Source organism: Ylistrum balloti, unplaced genomic scaffold (genome assembly GCF_031769215.1).
Source record: "Ylistrum balloti isolate Yb309-2 unplaced genomic scaffold, AGI_CSIRO_Ybal_v1 Utg369730, whole genome shotgun sequence".
NCBI classification, from domain to species: domain Eukaryota; kingdom Metazoa; phylum Mollusca; class Bivalvia; order Pectinida; family Pectinidae; genus Ylistrum; species Ylistrum balloti.
In genome coordinates this window covers 2,444,802-2,465,744 of record NW_026781945.1, presented here as the reverse complement: position 1 = coordinate 2,465,744, position 20,943 = coordinate 2,444,802, and the positions used below count along the sequence as shown (strand labels likewise).

The following is a 20,943-nucleotide window of genomic DNA, read 5'->3' as shown; positions in this document are numbered from 1 at the left end:
TGTATACAGGTAATAAGATATAAAATCTGTTTATCTAGATTCTGAATACAAGTAATACAAAATATAAAATTATTTTATCTAGACTCTGTAAACAGGTAATACGAAACGTTAAGTCTGTTTGTCTAGATTAAGTGTAAAGGTAATACGAAACATTAAGTCTGTTTGTTTAGATTCTGTGTACAGGTAATACGAAACATTAAGTCTGTTTGTCTAGATTCTGTGTACAGGCCATGTGAGATAGAAAATCTGTCAAGATTATGTGTACAGGTAATATGAAATCTGTTTATCTAGATTCTGAATCATATGACGATGATTGATGGCAATTCGGAAGTGCGATCCTACCTCAACAAAATCCTAAAGTTTACTGGAGCTCAAAATGGTGGTGTTGATGAGGAGGACTCTCGGGCTCAGAGAGGGGTAAGTTGGAGAAGAATTTTTTTTCTGAAGCTAACTTGACCATTGTTTTTTACTTTTTACATATATCTGATATAAAAGCATGATGATTCACTGATTTTGATAAAAGTTGTATTATAAACTCATCCTGAGATGTCACAAAAAAGTGCTCCAGTATCTTTGTGAGGTCACAGTTATCATGTGTTTGTTCCTTTGGGACGTCTTGAGATGCCATGAAACATGTTTGTGATACTCACCAATTATGCATACTCGTATGTAGGAAATGGCAGAGAAACATTTATCAAACAGATAATAAGTGTTAAACATAAAATTATGATGATAATATTCATGTTTTTCTTGCATATTCATTTATTAAAGCAATAAAACACTTGAAAATCAGTTGGATTAAACCATGTTGTTCACACTGACAGCAAAATAGTCGTATTCTACTTCTGAGGTGTTGATGACGAGAGAATCAATCAAACCATTAAAAACTAAAAGATATATAAAATTGAGTAGTTTATTGTCAAAAAAAAACAGGAATAAGTAAAAACTTCTGCATGCAATGAAAGAAATGGTTATCAATGATTGATAAATTACACATGACACGGTGAGTACATGAATAGTGATATTCAATAAAAATGTTTCAACTAGTTTCAAACGATAGATTGAAATAAATAAATGGCAACATACCGATATTGTAAGCACCACACAGTCGTAAATAATCCTTTTTACTGAAGCGTGAAACTGTGAAATTTGAATTGAGAGTAGAAAGAGTTAATTACGCACTATTAAATATGTACTTTCTGTCAGTAGTAATAGGATGTCCATGATTTCTCGAGCTCTTAATATCAGTGTGCAGTCATTGACACATACATGTAATGATTGTTTTCAGAGTGCACAGAAACAGAAGAGACTGACCAAGAGTACACATGATATGTTAGCTGTCATTTTCAAAAAGATTGGCTCCAAGGAGAACACAAAAGAGGTAAAATTTCAGATAAGCAGAATATTGGTGAAATCTCAGCCCATATAGGCAGAATATTGGTGAAATCTCAGCCCATATAGGCAGAATATTGGTGAAATCTCAGTTCAAATAGGCAGAATATTGGTGTTATCTCATTTCAAATAGGCAGAATATTGGTGTTATCTCATTTCAAATAGGCAGAATATTGGTGTTATCTCAGCCCATATAGGCAGAATATTGGTGAAATCTCAGCCCATATAGGCAGAATATTGGTGAAATCTCAGCCCATATAGGCAGAATATTGGTGAAATCTCAGTTCAGTTTAGGTAACTCTGGTAACATTACAATTCAATTAGAAAGATTATTTACTAGTAATACCAGTAGGACATTAAGTATTTCTGATAAATTTGATAAAAATTAAATTATTATTATTACTGATCAGTAAGAGACAAGCATGATCTTTGAAATCAACATCGTTTGTTCTTATTAATCAGTGGTCTTTATGATGTCTAATGTATAATTAATGAGTTTTTGTCAGAATGTGACTGTACTGTTCAACACATCAAGCATATTTTAAAGCACAGTATAAAAATTCTCCTTCAGGAAGCTGAGGTCCTGTCCAAATGCAATTCATGTCAAATATCAGTAATCATATAACTCAACATGAATTGGTTTTCAGAATAAATAATAAAATTTGGATAATTTAGTTTTCCTTATGATCTAAGAATCCAGGTGTCAAGATTTCAAGGTCATAAAATCTCAAAAAGTGAAGATGCTGCAACATGGATAAAGAAAATTCTTCTTAGAAGTGTTAGATATGCAGTTTGTAACAGTTCTTTCCATCATTCTTTTTTTTTTTTTATTTTAACAGGGTCTAAATGATCTGTATGATTTTAAGAAGAAATATCCTGATGCTGACCTTGAACCTTTTCTTAAGAAATCCTCCCAGTTCTTCCAAATGTATATAGAAAGAGGACTGAACACTATTGAGCAAGAGAGAGAAGGGAAACAGCCCCCATCAGACACAGGTAAAAATAGAATAGGGGATGTACATCATAGTACAAGGGAAGGAGAGGAAATATCCTATGTACATCGCAGTACAAGGGAGGGAGAGGAAATATCCTATGTACATCATAGTACAAGGGTGGGAGAGGAAATGTCCTATGTACATCGTAGTACAAGGGTGAGAGAGGAAATATCCTATGTACATCATAGTACAAGGGTGGGAGAGGAAATGTCCTATGTACATCGTAGTACAAGGGTGGGAGAGGAAATATCCTATGTACATCGTAGCACAAGGGAGGGAGAGGAAATATCCTATGTACATCGTAGTACAAGGGAGGGAGAGGAAATATCTTATGTACATCATAGTACAAGGGAGGGAGAGAAAATATCCTATGTACATCATAGTACAAGGGAGGGAGAGGAAATATCTTATGTACATCATAGTACAAGGGAGGGAGAGAAAATATCCTATGTACATCATAGTACAAGGGAGGGAGAGGAAATATCTTATGTACATCATAGTACAAGGGAGGGAGAGGAAATATCCTATGTACATCATAGTACAAGGGAGGGTGAAGAATTATCCCACATTTGAAACAAGTAACAGTAGAATAGGGGCTGTACACTGTAGTACAGGGGAGGGTGAAGAATTATCCCACATTTGAAACAAGTAACACTAGAATAGGGGCTGTACACTGTAGTACAGGGGAGGGTGAAGAATTATCCCACATTTGAAACAAGTAACACTAGAATAGGGGCTGTACACTGTAGTACAAGGGAGGGTGAAGAATTATCCCACATTTGAAACAAGTAACAGTAGAATAGGGGCTGTACACTGTAGTACAGGGGAGGGTGAAGAATTATCCCACATTTGAAACAAGTAACACTAGAATAGGGGCTGTACACTGTAGTACAAGGGAGGGTGAAGAATTATCCCACATTTGAAACAAGTAACAGTAGAATAGGGGCTGTACACTGTAGTACAAGGGAGGGTGAAGAATTATCCTGTATGTGAAACAAGTAACAGTAGAATAGGGGCTGTACACTGTAGTACAGGGGAGGGTGAAGAATTATCCCACATTTGAAACAAGTAACAGTAGAATAGGGGCTGTACACTGTAGTACAGGGGAGGGTGAAGAATTATCCCACATTTGAAACAAGTAACACTAGAATAGGGGCTGTACACTGTAGTACAGGGGAGGGTGAAGAATTATCCCACATTTGAAACAAGTAACACTAGAATAGGGGCTGTACACTGTAGTACAAGGGAGGGTGAAGAATCATCCTGTATGTGAAACAAGTAACAGTAGAATAGGGGCTGTACACTGTAGTACAAGGGAGGGTGAAGAATTATCCTGTATGTGAAACAAGTAACAGTAGAATAGGGGCTGTACACTGTAGTACAAGGGAGGTTGAAGAATTATCCTGTATGTGAAACAAGTAACAGAAGAATAGGGGCTGTACACTGTAGTACAAGGGAGGGTGAAGAATTATCCCACATTTGAAACAAGTAACACTAGAATAGGGGCTGTACACTGTAGTACAGGGGAGGATGAAGAATTATTCCACATTTGAAACAAGTAACAGTAGAATAGGGGCTGTACACTGTAGTACAGGCGAGGGTGAAGAATTATTCCACATTTGAAACAAGTAACAGTAGAATAGGGGCTGTACACTGTAGTACAGGGGAGGGTGAAGAATTATCCCACATTTGAAACAAGTAACAGTAGAATAGGGGCTGTACACTGTAGTACAGGGGAGGGTGAAGAATTATCCTGTATGTGAAACAAGTAACAGTAGAATAGGGGCTGTACACTGTAGTACAAGGGAGGGTGAAGAATTATCCTGTATGTGAAACAAGTAACAGTAGAATAGGGGCTGTACACTGTAGTACAAGGGAGGGTGAAGAATTATCCCACATTTGAAACAAGTAACAGTAGAATAGGGGCTGTACACTGTAGTACAGGGGAGGGTGAAGAATTATCCCACATTTGAAACAAGTAACACTAGAATAGGGGCTGTACACTGTAGTAAAGGGGAGGGTGAAGAATTATCCTGTATGTGAAACAAGTAACAGTAGAATAGGGGCTGTACACTGTAGTACAAGGGAGGGTGAAGAATTATCCCACATTTGAAACAAGTAACAGTAGAATAGGGGCTGTACACTGTAGTACAAGGGAGGGTGAAGAAATATCCCACATTTGAAACAAGTAACAGTAGAATAGGTGCTGTACACTGTAGTACAGGGGAGGGTGAAGAATTATCCCACATTTGAAACAAGTAACAGTAGAATAGGGACTGTACACTGTAGTACAAGAGAGGGTAAGGAAATATTCCATGTTTGAAACAAGTAACACCAGAAAAGGGTTTGTACACTACAGTACAGAAGAGAGTGGACAAATACTCCACATGACTGTAGTATAGGGCAAGAAGAGGAAACCCTATATTTGAAACAGGTACTGGAGGGAAAACACCCCACACCAGAAACAGATTATGCTAAAACAGGGGTTGTGCACTGTAGCACAAGAAGAAACAGTCCATGTTTTACACAGGGGTAACATCAGACTGGTAACAAAAATTTGAAGATCACAATCAAATTGTTGTTTAATACTGAATTCATTTTGAAAAGCAAGAATTTAATAGATGTAATAAAAATGCATCCTGTTGTTTGTGCAGGGTATATGAAGTCTGACATCCAGGTGATTAGTAACCCTGCTACCACTGAAACAACAGAAGAACCTAATGTGTACCGACAGAGACTGCGGGTACTGCGTGCCCGGTGTGGACTCGATAACATTGAAGAGGTATAATAAAAACTTTTGAAATTTTTTGTTAGACCAACTCTTAGTGTTTAGCTCCATTTCCATCAAAATATGCTACACAAGTACAGACCTTCACTTAAAAGGATTGGTTTAATAACGAAGGATATTTCTATTAATTTAGTAAATTAGTTGATGTGGCTAACTCTCTTTATTGTTGAAATATACTAACTGGGTTCTCCTGATTTGCAGCCAAACAACACAGGAACTTCCAAACCTGAAATGGAGGTGCCACCTTCAGAAGAGGATACAGAACCAGCCATGGTAAAATTTCATATTTTCTATTTTAATATGAATTCTTCATATTTATACTCCCCGATTAGTTTTGTTGGTGGGGGGGAGCATAACTTTGCTCTCATTTAAGCATGAATCATGAAACTGGTGTACCAAACTCAGGGCCCGTGACCCAATTATGGAGTTATTGCCCTGTGTTTTAATTTCCTGTCTGGAACTCAACTTCGCTTGCATTTAAACTAGGATATGACACTTTGTGTAAACATTGATCATACTAAGACAATGTGCAATGTTCCAAATTTTCAGAGCCCACAACCCCTTAATTAGAGAGTTATTGTCCTTTATTTAAATGCATGTCCAGAGCACAACTTTAAATTTAAATGAAGATGATTAAACTTGATAGTTGAGGTATACATTGATCATATAAAGACAATGTGTTGTGTACCAATGTTAGGGCCTGCATCCCCTTCATTACAGCGTCATTGCTCTGTGTTAAAATCTTATATCCATAGGATAACTTGGCTTTCTTTTAAACTAGGATAAAGAATATTGATGTATACATTGGTTATACTTACAGGATGTATGGTGTACCAGATTCAGCACCTGAAACTTCTTAATTACATAATTATTGCTTATTATATTTTGTGTCAATTAATGCTGTTCTTGGAGAGTGTTCCTCATTTTTACTGATATTCTTTTGTTGCAAATATAGATGTATTAACAAATTGATTCTGCATGATTTACAGTATCCAGATCACTGCTATTGGTTTGTAGAGGAAATTTAGTTGCCCGTGGAATGATAAAATGGAATGCTCTCTATGTGCCCCAATAAAACTGACTAGTATGGAAACCGTATTGTATTTATCTGCAATCTCTTGTCATCAGATTGACCAGATTAGAACTGAATGTTGCCCATATGTAACCCTTTGAGGAAGAGTATATCACCGTCTGTGATTTTCCAATACAGTTTTTGTATTGGTAAAAAAGTACATACAAGAAAATATATTATGACCTCAACATAGCAACAGGAATTATCTCATTTAATTTGAGAAATGTTACTGTTACAGATAAATGTTGGCCCTCCTTCATCAACAACAGAGAGTGATCCACCATCGTCCATGACCTCAACTTCCTCTGCAGATTTCTCAGAACTCAAAATGAGGCTGGAGCGCATCAAACGACTCGCCAACAGCTGAGCCCATGATGGGAGAGGTGTAACGTCATTGTAGTAGTCAGCTCAGTCGTGCCAAAGTAGTAGTTCCAAAGATGGAGATCCTTTAAGGGGGGAATAGCTCTTTTAAAAACATCAGTGGAGACAAAGGATGGAGAATTGATACAAGGGGCAGATAACTCTTTACCTTGTGCAGATATCTTTATCAGTATCTTGGTGCTTGAACTAGAACACTGCCCTGAGTGTGATAATAAACTTGTACATCTGTTTGATCTACTGACTTTCTCTATAAGGCATTACAGAATTGGGTATTTTTTCTTTTTATCCCACATTAATATAGATAAACCTTGTGACAACAAAGATGAAATTGACAGTAGTGTATATAGCACATCTGCTGCTGTTTGACAGTGAACACACCAGTAAAATGAGACATTGATTTTACACATCTCTACAAAATATAGAAAGTTAGTGACAAGTTTACATTTTATTTAATGAAATATATGAAGACAATTGTTTTACGTGTAATTATGATGGAGTCGACTGCTATGTTATCTAATGTACCAGTATATAAAACACTGCCCATGGTGGACTCCATTTTAATTCTTTCATTGTAGGGATCAGCACTAGTTCCACTGGTAACCATGTATTATGTTGTTGTGAAGGAATGTTTTTGATAGTGTGCAAGTTTAACTTATTGGATGCCGTTAGTGAGTCAGTACCGCTTCACAGTGTAACAAACGCTTTGTCCCATTTGCTTGATTATAAAACAGGTTTTCAATTACCCAACACATAACAAAAGTGATAATTGGGGATTAAAACATGTTTTCACATTTCACCATGGTAACTCTGCATGTCTATTTTAATACAGGCCTTCACAGTCTTAATGCTTATCAGAATGCAAAGTAAGATTTGTACGCTTGTCCTCAACTTGTCAAACCAATGAGCAAAAACTGGTAAATATCACAACATTGCACACATTCTTCTAGTCTTAAGGTTGATAAATGTTTTTGGGATGTTTGTGACCTCAATACTGTTAATTGTTTTATATTGTCAGTATCGACAGTTTGTATTGTCAGTATTTCAGAAGCTGGTTCCGTGGTCGCTTGTATGATACACCGAGGTCACTCTTAAATAAGTAAATAGTGTTTGTTACATTCAACACTGATATCACCATACAAGTTTTTTTTTGTGTAAGTAATTTAATACACTGAGGCCTTTATATAAGTAACTTGTGTATCTTGCATAACTTTCAGATTAGCTTATGTAATACACAAACAACCCACGAAGGACTATTTCTCAGTAGCTTATATGTAGTTCAGTGTAGTTTGATGTAATGCACTGGGATAACGAATTAGGTAATATCTCCCTAGCTACAGAGTACACTGCTGGCCATCAAGTTCAAACTAATGTCTTCAACAAAGGAGGTTTTTCATATAATTGGCCTGTTATCCAGTGAATTCACCCCTTTTTTTTTTAGTAGAGTGTTTTCATTGGCTGCACCAGTCAATTGTAACGACGTGATACGGACACTGATGTTACTTTGTGAATTGAAAGACACAACAAATGGCTGCCTCTATTTCATTTTTGTCTTCCATATTATTTTTGCAAGCATAGGTGAGCGAAAACAAAAACTTTGAGACAAGTTTCATAAAATGTTATAAGAAATTGAAACTCATTTAATATTGTTTATACATATTAGATAGCGGTGCAGTATATACATTTACAATGTAAATCACTCTGATGTGATATAGTGCTATTGTTAATTTGTTACTTCTCCAAATCATTGTTATTAAGGTTACAAACAATATCTTTATTGCCAGTCTTACGTGCTATATGAAGATCTGGATCTGTTTATTGTGTAAAGATTGTTTTGTTTATCAAGGTGAGAAATGGATTATCAGCAGTGCTTGTTAAGGAATTTAGAACATGTAATCAAAAGTCCTATGTATACCTTGTATCTATTTTCTATTGGTTCTGTGAGAGTCAAACAATAGCAGAGGCTTATCAAGTCTGATAGTAACTTTACTAGGTTTATTTTTTGTCCTCTGCTAAATCCCCAATTGTATCTCAACAGACATTCTGGTGATGCGGAACAGCCAATCAACTTCACTTACAAGTTAAAGTTCAACACAACGTAGCCACACGTTCAAGTGTTTTCACAGGCATGTAGTGATTAGATCTTCATCCCAGGAGTTTTTGTGTCAGTTTTTTTTTTACAACACAGAAGAGATGAAATATTTGTAGTAAATGGAGAATCTTAACTGACCTGGCCAAATCCTGTGATAAAATAAGTATATTTCAGTATTAAGGCCAATCACTAAGAAAGATTACAACCAGTCACGATATATGATTGAATGTTTTTAAGTTTTCACAGCCTAAGGACTGTTGATAACCTAGGTGCAATATTGCACCTACATGTATAGTTTGCACATTACTTGATATATTTACCAGCTGTCCAAAACAGGCCTTGTTAATTGTTTGTGATTATGCTTTCTTATGCTGTACATATATACTATAGCAATACACATCAGTAGAAGATCTGATATTTTGAAATTAATATGCAAGTAACCATTTCACATGCACCTGTTTAAACTGTGGCTTCAATCATAACACCTTAATCCTGGCTTCTGCTGCCTATAAATATCATGATACCAATTTCTTCTGTACCCAGTATCTGATCTGGTTTTATAAATGTATGATATAGACATGTAATATTACATTGTAAGCCATTGTAACCAATTACATTTGATTTAAAATTATTGATGTGTATTGATAATGTATTTCTGTTAAGATTTAATTACAGAAATGTAATGGATGGGATATTGTCACTTGTCACACACATGCATTATTTACACTGTTTAGTTGTATAGACATTTAACCCTGTCTCCACGCTTGCTGTGTAACCCTTGTTGCCACATTCCGTTTTGTTTTAATGATTATCAGCATTACTACTGTCTCTTTCCCATCATTTACTGTTTTCTACAGATCTCTCTTAGTGTTTCATGTCTGCTTCCTTAGTCTTTTCTATCACGTCCTGTTTTCTGAAAATCTTCCCTTGCATTTCCTGTCTGTTTTAAACAGATATTTCCTGTCATTTCCTTTATCCTCTTTCCTTCTATCTTGCTCATCCTTTAGAACAAACTAGATGATATTTGGAAATTGTTGCAATGTAAAAAGCCGGAAGTAGTAAAAGATTTTTGTTATAGGGTTATTGTCTAATTTGTGTTGTAAATTGTCTTAATTGTAGGCCAACAAGTGGGAGAATATGCCTTTCGCTTAATGTGATATTGGATTGTAGTACAACATGAATGCAGTATGAGAAGGTAAAGAGAGAGAGAGAGAAGTAGGAAGTGAGAGTATTGGAAGGAAGGAGAAGGGAGAGGACATGTTGATACGTTGGACAGTACAATCACATATTATCATTATAAATATCATTTTCGTCCAGACATTTAATAAAGTAAAACTACTTGCAGTGGTGGTATGTGTGTCTTTGTGTGAAGTCTATTCCAGTCTGCTTCCTAGGCATGAAACATGGTCAGTAAAATTCTACTCGTCACGCTGGCAATGTGTTACATACGTCAGGACTTCCAGCTTCAAAATTCAAGACTTCTACTTTGTACCTTGTCTACACTCTTAGAAGGTTGTAGAGAAAGTGTACCGAGATGAGAATTTCTTGATTAAGAAGATTCCAGGCTTTTTACGTACAACTGTACAGAGCTATATTTCACTGTGAAAGTAGCTTGTTAAACATGTAGCAGCTATATCTTGTGATGTAAACAAGCTATATCTCGTGATGTAAACAAGCTATATCTTGTGATGTAAACGAGCTATATCTTGTGATGTATACCAGCTATATCTCGTGATGTAAACAAGCTATATCTTGTGATGTAAACGAGCTATATCTCGTGATGTAAACAAGCTATATCTCGTGATGTAAACAAGCTATATCTCGTGATGTAAACTAGCTATATCTCGTGTTGTAAACAAGCTATATCTCGTGATGTAAACGAGCTATATCTGGTGTTGTAAACGAGCTGTATCTTGTGACGTAAACGAGCTGTATCTTGTGATGTAAACAAGCTATATCTTGTGATGTATACGAGCTGTATCTTGTGATGTAAACGAGCTATATCTTGTGATGTATACAAGCTGTATCTTGTGATGTAAACGAGCTATATCTTGTGTTGTAAACGAGCTATATCTTGTCATGTATACGAGCTATATCTCGTGATGTAAACAAGCTATATCTTGTGATGTAAACAAGCTATATCTTGTGATGTAAACAAGCTATATCTTGTGATGTAAACAAGCTATATCTTGTGATGTAAAAAAGCTATATCAGTTACATAATTATGTATGGTTCTGTATCTATGTCAGACTGGTGACATCCCAGTAACACATTGCAGTGAGGATTTGTCGGATGCCTATCTGTGTGCTCTCAATACTCGTACATATTGTGTATCAGCTGCTGCATGTATATTATTGTAATAATTTTACCAATACAACTCAATTGGAACCACTCTCTATCTTGTTCTTCATTTCATTGTGTTTGACATTTAATGTTCTTAGTGAACAAAGTAATGGTGAATTCTGTAAATATATACAAGGGTTCTACTGTTAGTTGGTGTATTTGAAAGTTTAAGATTAATATTTTCAAATCTGTAGAAGATTCCTTTCAGTATGTGATCTTATTTCATACAAAACTGAACCACCTTCAAAAGTTATGATTATACTATGCATAAAATGAGAACCTGTAGTAGATTTGTTTGATACTTTTTGAATTGAATAAGAAAAGTTTGTCAGTGATATCCCTACACACGATAAGATGCTCTACTTATAATGATGGTATTTAATGCTATACAGAGCCCTGTCATCCATATTATATTGGATTAAAAAACAAAATAACAGTGCTGAAAGAAACATGTTTATTGTTCAGTCGTAGTTGTATAATTGAGACAAGTTAAGCCCATGAATGATACAAAACAATAACAGTAAGTTATTAACTAACACTTTTATCTTGTAAACTATCATTCTGTTCATATTCAATTCTGTGGAAACTGCTCATGAAACCATCTGATCCTTTGATATCTAATCTTGTGACAGACACATAGAATCCAGTATTGTATCTGATGTGACGGACACCTGACACATAGTATCCTAGTACTGTATCTGATGTGACGGACTCCTGACACGTAGTACTGTATCTGATGTGACGGACACCTGACACGTAGTACTGTATCTGATGTGATGGACACCTGACACGTAGTACTGTATCTGATGTGACGGACACCTGACACATAGTATCCTAGTACTGTATCTGATGTGACGGACTCCTGACACATAGTATCCTAGTATTGTATCTGATGTGACGGACACCTGACACATAGTATCCTAGTACTGTATCTGATGTGACGGACTCCTGACACATAGTATCCTAGTACTGTATCTGATGTGACGGACACCTGACACGTAGTACTGTATCTGATGTGATGGACACCTGACACGTAGTACTGTATCTGATGTGACGGACACCTGACACATACACATAGTATCCTAGTACTGTATCTGATGTGACGGACTCCTGACACATAGTATCCTAGTATTGTATCTGATGTGACGGACACCTGACACATAGTATCCTAGTACTGTATCTGATGTGACGGACTCCTGACACATAGTATCCTAGTATTGTATCTGATGTGACGGACACCTGACACATAGTATCCTAGTACTGTATCTGATGTGACGGACTCCTGACACGCAGTATCCTAGTACTGTATCTGATGTGATGACACCTGACACGTAGTACTGTATCTGATGTGACGGACACCTGACACATAGTATCCTAGTACTGTATCTGATGTGACGGACTCCTGACACATAGTATCCTAGTATTGTATCTGATGTGACGGACACCTGACACATAGTATCCTAGTACTGTATCTGATGTGACGGACTCCTGACACATAGTATCCTAGTACTGTATCTGATGTGACGGACACCTGACACATAGTATCCTAGTACTGTATCTGATGTGACGGACACCTGACACATAGTATCCTAGTACTGTATCTGATGTGATGGACATCTGACACATTGTATCCTTGTACTGTATCTGATGTGACAGACACCTGACACGTAGTATCCTAGTACTGTATCTGATGTGACAGACACCTGACACACGGTATCCTAGTACTGTATCTGATGTGACGGAAACCTGACACGCAGTATCCTAGTACTGTATCTGATGTGACGGACACCTGACACATAGTATCCTAGTACTGTATCTGATGTGACGGACACCTGACACATAGTATCCTTGTACTGTATCTGATGTGACGGACACCTGACACATAATATCCTTGTACTGTATCTGATGTGACGGACACCTGACACGTATCCTAGTACTGTATCTGATGTGACGGACACCTGACACGTAGTATCCTAGTACTGTATCTGATGTGACGGACACCTGACATGTAGTATCTTAGCACTGTATCTGATGTGACGGACACCTGACACATAGTATCCTAGTACTGTATCTGATGTGACAGACACCTGACACACGGTATCCTAGTACTGTATCTGATGTGACGGAAACCTGACACGCAGTATCCTAGTACTGTATCTGATGTGACGGACACCTGACACATAGTATCCTTGTACTGTATCTGATGTGACGGACACCTGACACATAATATCCTTGTACTGTATCTGATGTGACAGACACCTGACACGTATCCTAGTACTGTATCTGATGTGACGGACACCTGACATGTAGAATCCTAGTACTGTATCTGATGTGACGGACACCTGACACGTAGTATCCTAGTACTGTATCTGATGTGACGGACACCTGACATGTAGTATCTTAGCACTGTATCTGATGTGACGGACACCTGACACATAGTATCCTAGTACTGTATCTGATGTGACGGACACCTGACACGTAGTATCGTAGTACTGTATCTGATGTGACGGACATCTGACACATAGTATCCTAGTACTGTATCTCATTCTGTGGCCCGGTTCTGTAGTTGATGACTAGATATCCAATTCTGGAGAAACCAGTCCCAGTGTGACATAATCTACTACCCCTATGAACTTGTTACAACTAAGACTGTGAGGTTACCTGTGACCTTTATTCACATGGTCTCTATCCCTGCCTGCATCGCCTGGACTTGTGAGATTCCTTTACCTCCATAGTAAAATATACTTCCACCTTGCACTGCACCCATTTAATGGTAAAATATTTCTGTTAATGAAGTCACCCCTTTGCACTTTATAGTGTCTCATAACATGATCTATTCTATGCCCACTCTATATCCCTGGACAGTGTGGTAGGTTCCCTATATATCGCAGTACGCAATGGTAGGTTCACTCTACACCTGGACAATAGTAGGTCCCTTCAGTATCACAGTGCACAATGGGAGTATTCCTGGACAGTGTGGTAGGTCCCTTATATAGCACAGTACAGTGGCAGGTCTACTCTATTCCTAGGCAGTGTGGTAGATCTCTTCCATACCACAGTACAGTGAGATAGCTCCACTTTGTATCCCAGTACAATATGGCAGGTCCTCAGATGCAAACATGTCTGTCTTTTGTGAGCAGATTCAGGGTCTTTTGTGTGATTGACCTGAAACACGAAATGTAACATTTCACATAATTCAGTCTGATTACAACCAGAGCTTAATACACTATGATATGAAAGAGAGTAGTTCTGGTTTCAATCAGGACATAACCGAGATCATCTATAATTGAAGGAATTAAATCAACTATTTTAATGAATAAGATTTTAATTCACATTCAAGAATAAAAAAACAAAAATTAATTGAATTATTTTAAACTTGTTTTTGCCTGTCATATCCAGGAACAAAATGAACAAAGACTTCTTAGTCAGTATATCCATGAAATTTAGGAACACAAGGTAAACAGAGAAATGTACTATATTTACTTGACCTTGAGACTTTGCATGGAAAACGTGGTTTGAAAAATCTTTGTGTTTGTGGTCCTAGTGATTAACTTTTGAGAGTTTGTGGTCATTGTGACCTTGACAGTAATGTTTTATGGGGAAGCACTACACAATAAAACACATGATTTAAGGTAGGACTGTTACCTCATGGCATATGTTGGTATGCTCTCTGCATACAGGATGAAGATCTGGTAGGAGCCAGATTGGGCGGCGTAACACTTGTGTATATCAGTGGTGATGTATGTCTCCTGAGGTGTGTGACTGTATTCACCGGGACCTGTGTTGTATAAAAGTGTGATCACTTAATCATAGGATACTAACATTGTAACTGTTAGTCAGTACACATTGCTATCACCATAACTCTTTATAAATATAAATCATCAATTCAAACAATCACTAGAAAATATACTACATTACTAAGCTTACTACATATAATATCAAGACTTCAAGAGTTGCCTCCCTTTGAATACTATTTGCATCGGTTATTACGATACACCAATACCTATTAATTGACCTGACATTTATTCTGAGATAATCCTAAAATTTCCTGTTAAGTGACTGTGTAAAATTAAATTACAGATAACTAAAACTTTCAAATCAGTCAAAAATATCTTATGGTAGTGTGATTTAGCAATCCAAAAAGATGCCCATGGGCAGTCATGTGACTGTAAAGACCTGCCAATAACAGCAGTAGTGCTAGTGTAAACAATTATTAAACGGTTTGTAAAATTTCCACAAAATTTCAGTTCATTAGCACCAGTTGAACTGAAGCAGAAGCTTGATTATTTGTCCTTTATGGCATAAAGCTACACTGGGATTTCAGACCAACCTGAAAAATAAACAACACTTTGTCCAGACTATCTTCAGTTGATTTCTGGCAAGTCAGAGCTGAATACCACTGGTGAGGCTTGAGAAGTTTAAAATAGGTGTCATTTCAAAAAATTATGACAGTGCAATCCTGTTACAAAATGGCCACTGTGGCTGCCATGTCAAAGCTTTGACAGATTCAAAATATAAGAAATTTTTATCTTTCCTTAACATCTCCAGCAATTTTCTTGTTAAACTGTATATGAAGTTTAAAATGTGTTTTTTCTAGATGGGGATCATATTGATTTTTTAACTGACCCACTGAAAAAATACTGGATCAAGGTAATATCAGGATCATTTATGGCAAGCCTGAGCTGAATCCTACTGGTGACACTTGTCAAGAAATTTAGATATGAAAAGTTTACAGATGGTGCAATGAAACAATGCTTGTAGGTGACCCTGCCCCTTTGGATATGTATAGGCATATATATATATATATATAAAACAATGCCTGTATCTGCCTGCTGACTATCTGTTTGCCATCTCTCATAAACTTCTCAAACAATCACAAGTTATAAGGTCATCAAGTCATGATGTGATTATGAAAAAAAACAAAAGAAACCTGAATGACCTTGAGTGATCATCAAAGTGACGGAGGTAAAAAGTGTATCATCAAATTACTTCTTCCTAATAACCAAATGTTACAGGGTCGTGTGATCTGGCTCATAACATGCTTAGGAGAAGGACTCTGAAGGTCACAGGTGTCAAATGTCTTAAAACCGTCAAAAACTTCTCAAATAAATTTACAGTTATTAAAAATCTATCAAAGGATATTTGGTCAGAAGCATTCTGGAGTAAAAGCCTTTCTAGATTGTCAATTGAATGACCTTTAATCCACTTTCAAGGTCCCAGAGGTCAAATGGTTAAAATTTCTGAAGATATTTTTCAATAACAGGAAGGCCCAGTGTCTGGCTATTTGACCAGAGGTTAATTCAAATGAGTGACCTTAACCCTCTTTGAATGTCATATGGGGTCAAATGTGTTTAAATATTCAAAAGACTTTTTCTCAATAATCAGAAGGTTTAGTAAGGTCATGCTATTTGTTCAGTGGCATGCTTGGGAGAAGTACTTCTCTTTATCAGGTACATTTTATCTCTTCTTAAATGCTTCCAAGACTAAATATTGATAAAATCTGTATCTTAAAAAAAAAGCACCTAAGAATACTTTCAATATCACAAATATCCTTTGTTTTTAATGAATGAAAACAATAGTAAAACAGGCAGAACAATATACGTTAATCCAATGTCAAAGAGAAATACATATTTATACAATATGGAAATAAAACAATTATTTAATCAAAATGTCACTGAGAAAGCCCCAATTCACATTGTAATAAAGCCTAGTTTGAAGGGAAAAGAACTACAGACAAGATCAAAGAGCTGGAAAGAAGAAAGGGCAATAACTCTTCCAAAATATGTTGTGTCATTTTGGAAAAGTGCTCATGTTTTGATGACAAAAATTATCAATTTTAAAAGAGACTGATTAGAAAAGATCAATAAAAAGACCAGGCTGAAATGCCAAAATACAAAGAGCAATAACTCATTCAAAAATAGGTGAATCAAAGTGCCATTCTGGAAAATTCTGGATTGGAAATGCTAGGAGAGAAAATATCACTTCAATTTTTTGGTTACTAAAGAGATGGGTTGAAACAGGGAAAAAAAAACTCTGGACAAGGTTAAAATTCTGGGAAAAACAAAAGCAGTAACTCTCCCAAACGCTACTGGATCATAATGCTTGTCACGAAACCACAGTATCATATTATGGTTATAAAACCTATCAAGTACCAAAGATATTGATTAAAAATGGAAAACAAATGTCTGGACAGTGTTAAAATGCTAAAAAATCAAAGGGCAATAACTCTTCCAAATACAGGTGAATCAAAATGCCATTACGGTAAAATACATATCCATGTCATGGTGATAAAACAGATTGATTTTAAACTGTGGAAAAAGATCTACTCCGAAATACATCACAATATGTCATGTCAGAAATTTGAAGGTCAGATAAAAACAGTACAGGACTTACCCAATTCACTACCCTCTATGTTGGAGGAGAAGAATGAGCCTATGACTTTCTTGTAAAAGGATTGTAGTACCTCCTTTCTCTGGGCAGTGTTCAGACCATCTCCTGTAACATACACAAAAAGCCTTACTGAAGTAAATGTGATCTAGTGTGGGCCGGTCCTCTAGAGAAGGTCCTGTGTTTGTGACATACCCAGTGTGGACCTGTCCCCTAGAGAAGGACCTGTGTATGTGACTTACCCAGTGTGGACCTGTCCTCTAGAGAAGGACCTGTGTTTGTGACTTACCCAGTGTGGACCTGTCCTCTAGAGAAGGACCTGTGTTTGTGACATACCCAGTGTGGACCTGTCCTCTAGAGAAGGACCTGTGTTTGTGACTTACCCAGTGTGGACCTGTCCTCTAGAGAAGGACCTGTGTTTGTGACTTACCCAGTGTGGACCTGTCCTCTAGAGAAGGACCTGTGTATGTGACTTACCCAATGTGGACCTGTCCTCTAGAGAAGGACCTGTGTTTGTGACATACCCAGTGTGGACTTATCCTCTAGAGAAGGTCCTGTGTTTGTGACATACCCAGTGTGGACCTGTCCTCTAGAGAAGGACCTATGTTTGTGACTTACCCAGCGTGGACCTGTCCTCTAGAGAAGGACCTGTGTTTGTGACATACCCAGTGTGGACCTGTCCTCTAGAGAAGGACCTGTGTTTGTGACATACCCAGTGTGGACCTGTCCTCTAGAGAAGGACCTGTGTTTGTGACATACCCAGTGTGGACCTGTCCTCTAGAGAAGGACCTGTGTTTGTGACTTACCCAGTGTGGACCTGTCCTCTAGAGAAGGACCTGTGTTTGTGACTTACCCAGTGTGGACCTGTCCTCTAGAGAAGGACCTGTGTTTGTGACTTACCCAGTGTGGACCTGTCCTCTAGAGAAGGACCTGTGTTTGTGACTTACCCAGTGTGGACTTGTCCTCTAGAGAAGGACCTGTGTTTGTGACTTACCCAGTGTGGACCTGTCCTCTAGAGAAGGACCTGTGTTTGTGACATACCCAGTGTGGACCTGTCCTCTAGAGAAGGACCTGTGTATGTGACTTACCCAGTGTGGACCTGTCCTCTAGAGAAGGACCTGTGTTTGTGACTTACCCAGTGTGGACCTGTCCTCTAGAGAAGGACCTGTGTTTGTGACATACCCAGTGTGGACCTGTCCTCTAGAGAAGGACCTGTGTTTGTGACATACCCAGTGTGGACCTGTCCTCTAGAGAAGGACCTGTGTTTGTGACTTACCCAGTGTGGACCTGTCCTCTAGAGAAGGACCTGTGTATGTGACTTACCCAGTGTGGACCTGTCCTCTAGAGAAGGACTTGTACTACAAAGGCTTCTGTTTGTGTCTCTATTTACCACCAGGAATCTGCAGCAAAAAAAAAGTTATATGTTATATAAATAATAAGTAATTGTACTGAATACAACTCTGTACATCAATGGAGAAACATAAGTATAGTAAGACTAGTGAAAATTTTCACTAGATATTAAAAATATGATATCCTCCACCTAGCTATGTAACATTGCATTTTCTTCCAACACTCCATTCTCGACCTATTACTGTCAAACCTTTCCTAGGCTCTTCCCTGCCATAATCTTCATTAATCTTCCCTGCCATGATTCTATGCATTTTTTTACTCTGACTTTATCACCTTTATCCATCACCATTCTAAGCTTTTCCTTGATCCTGACTTTATAACCTTCATCTTTCACCATTCTAAGCACTTCCTTGATCCTGATTTTGCCACTTTTATCTGTCACTATTCTAAGCACTACCTTCATCCTGACTTTACCACCTTCATCTTTCATCATTCTAAGCACTTCCTTGATCCTGACTTTACCACCTTCATCTTTATCCATTCTAAGCACTTCCTTGATCCTGACTTTACCACCATTATTTTTCATCATTCTAAGCACTTCCCTGAGCCTGATTTTACCACCTTCGTCTTTCACCATTCGATTTAGACTTCAAAATGTTCATCTGTCGCTATTGTAAGCATTCCCTTGATTCTGACTTATGACCTTCATCGATTACCATTATACATTCTCACAAAAACAGGAAAGAATAGATTCGAATTATCTTCCACTAATCCAATATAGAATAACCTTCAGTTCTAAGTTTTCCTTTTCTTCTCAAAATCATTTCACAACATTAGAAAAGAATAGAAGATCTTTTAACACAACCAGAAGATAACACTGAAAATCATGTGACGAGATGGTAAACAGATTGTCACATTGTTTTCAACCTCAGTGTACATAAGATTATTGTGTAGTCGAAAAAGGTTGGTCGGTTCCGTACACTCCACACTGGTCATTCTTCTGATGAAGGTGACCATGTAGTCATCAAAACGTCACACTCTAATCTTCTACTGGTTGTGTTATAAGAACTTCTATTCTATTGACATTACCAACCTAAAGAAATTGTTCCAAAAGAAAAAAAATATTTCACAACATGTATTGCAATAATGTTCCTCTGTCCAAAATCTAGGATATTTTACAACATCCATTTATATGTGTACTCCTGGGTAAGATCTCCTGGCCACCACACAACTCTATTAGATTTCTGTGTAGCTACAGTCTTAACAGAACAAGGTATGGCTCCCAGCTGAATCGTGTTGTCAGAGATAATGGTGCTTTGTCAGAGTCCACTATGCAGGTAAATGTACAGACAGACATACACACTGGGGACAACTAGACGGTGCACTTTATTGGTGAAAGGACATTTAATTGCCTAGTGTTTGGTCATTTACCTTTAGCTGTATAACTGGAATGATGAGGCAGGAGATAAGGGCCCACATCTTTTGTATCAGCTATAGAAACGGAGACCCAAGCTTTATTGTACTTGCTAAAGCCTAAAGAGATATTGTTTAATGTCTGAATTCATTCTAATAGTGACACAGTTCAGAATATACACTTGTTCTTGACTGTGTTCAAATATTATCAGACATTGGAAAATTACCTAATTTACTGAATTATGGGGCTAGTGCACTTCCCTATGTAGATGTTGACTTTTCTTTCAATCACTTTTGATTTCCCTCAGTTGCCTCCTGAGCTTCAAAGTTAAGGCCCTAAGCATGTACAGACAGGTCTAGAAGGACAAAACAGCTCTATGTTACAGTTTTTTCTACTCTACTCTTCTCTATTTAAATCTAAATTTGTATCAAAAGATGCAATTCATTTGTGTCTTTTGTTTAATCTTGTTGACAAAGTTATAAATTGATCAATAAGTTTTTTGACTACAGCAAATGCTGTCATCAGACTGTGGTCTATACAAATCCCCCTTTGTTTATGGTCTGTCCCTCCCTCCATAAACAATTTTTATTTTCGCTATTTCTTGAAAAGTTCATATGAAATTGAAAGAGATCCATCCAGTATTTCTCAAGAAACAGCAAAAACAAACTTTCTTTGTAAAGATCCAAGATGGGTGTCTGTTGGCCATTTTGCTTTTCTGATCAGTCCCAAAAT

At 37.3% G+C, this 20,943-nt stretch overlaps 2 protein-coding genes across 2 annotated transcripts in view; one reads left to right on the top strand and one right to left on the bottom strand.

Moving 5' to 3' along the window:
• The window catches only part of LOC132565686 (cytoskeleton-associated protein 5-like), a 46,839-nt gene extending 35,730 nt beyond the window's left edge, over window positions 1–11,109 (top strand). The window contains exons 40-45 of the mRNA XM_060230381.1: window positions 292–417; window positions 1,289–1,381; window positions 2,232–2,388; window positions 5,042–5,169; window positions 5,377–5,448; window positions 6,486–11,109. Of these exons, the coding sequence (XP_060086364.1) occupies window positions 292–417; window positions 1,289–1,381; window positions 2,232–2,388; window positions 5,042–5,169; window positions 5,377–5,448; window positions 6,486–6,614 (705 nt within the window). The 3' untranslated portion in view covers window positions 6,615–11,109. The remainder of the gene's footprint in view (window positions 1–291; window positions 418–1,288; window positions 1,382–2,231; window positions 2,389–5,041; window positions 5,170–5,376; window positions 5,449–6,485) is intronic.
• Window positions 11,110–13,563: 2,454 nt separating this feature from the next.
• The window catches only part of LOC132565712 (protein fuzzy homolog), a 118,939-nt gene continuing 111,559 nt past the window's right edge, over window positions 13,564–20,943 (bottom strand). Inside the window, exons 8-11 of the mRNA XM_060230415.1 lie at window positions 18,771–18,847; window positions 17,454–17,555; window positions 14,706–14,838; window positions 13,564–14,225 (exon numbers count right to left, since the gene is read on the bottom strand). Coding sequence (XP_060086398.1) covers window positions 14,168–14,225; window positions 14,706–14,838; window positions 17,454–17,555; window positions 18,771–18,847 — 370 coding nt within the window. The 3' untranslated portion in view covers window positions 13,564–14,167. The remainder of the gene's footprint in view (window positions 14,226–14,705; window positions 14,839–17,453; window positions 17,556–18,770; window positions 18,848–20,943) is intronic.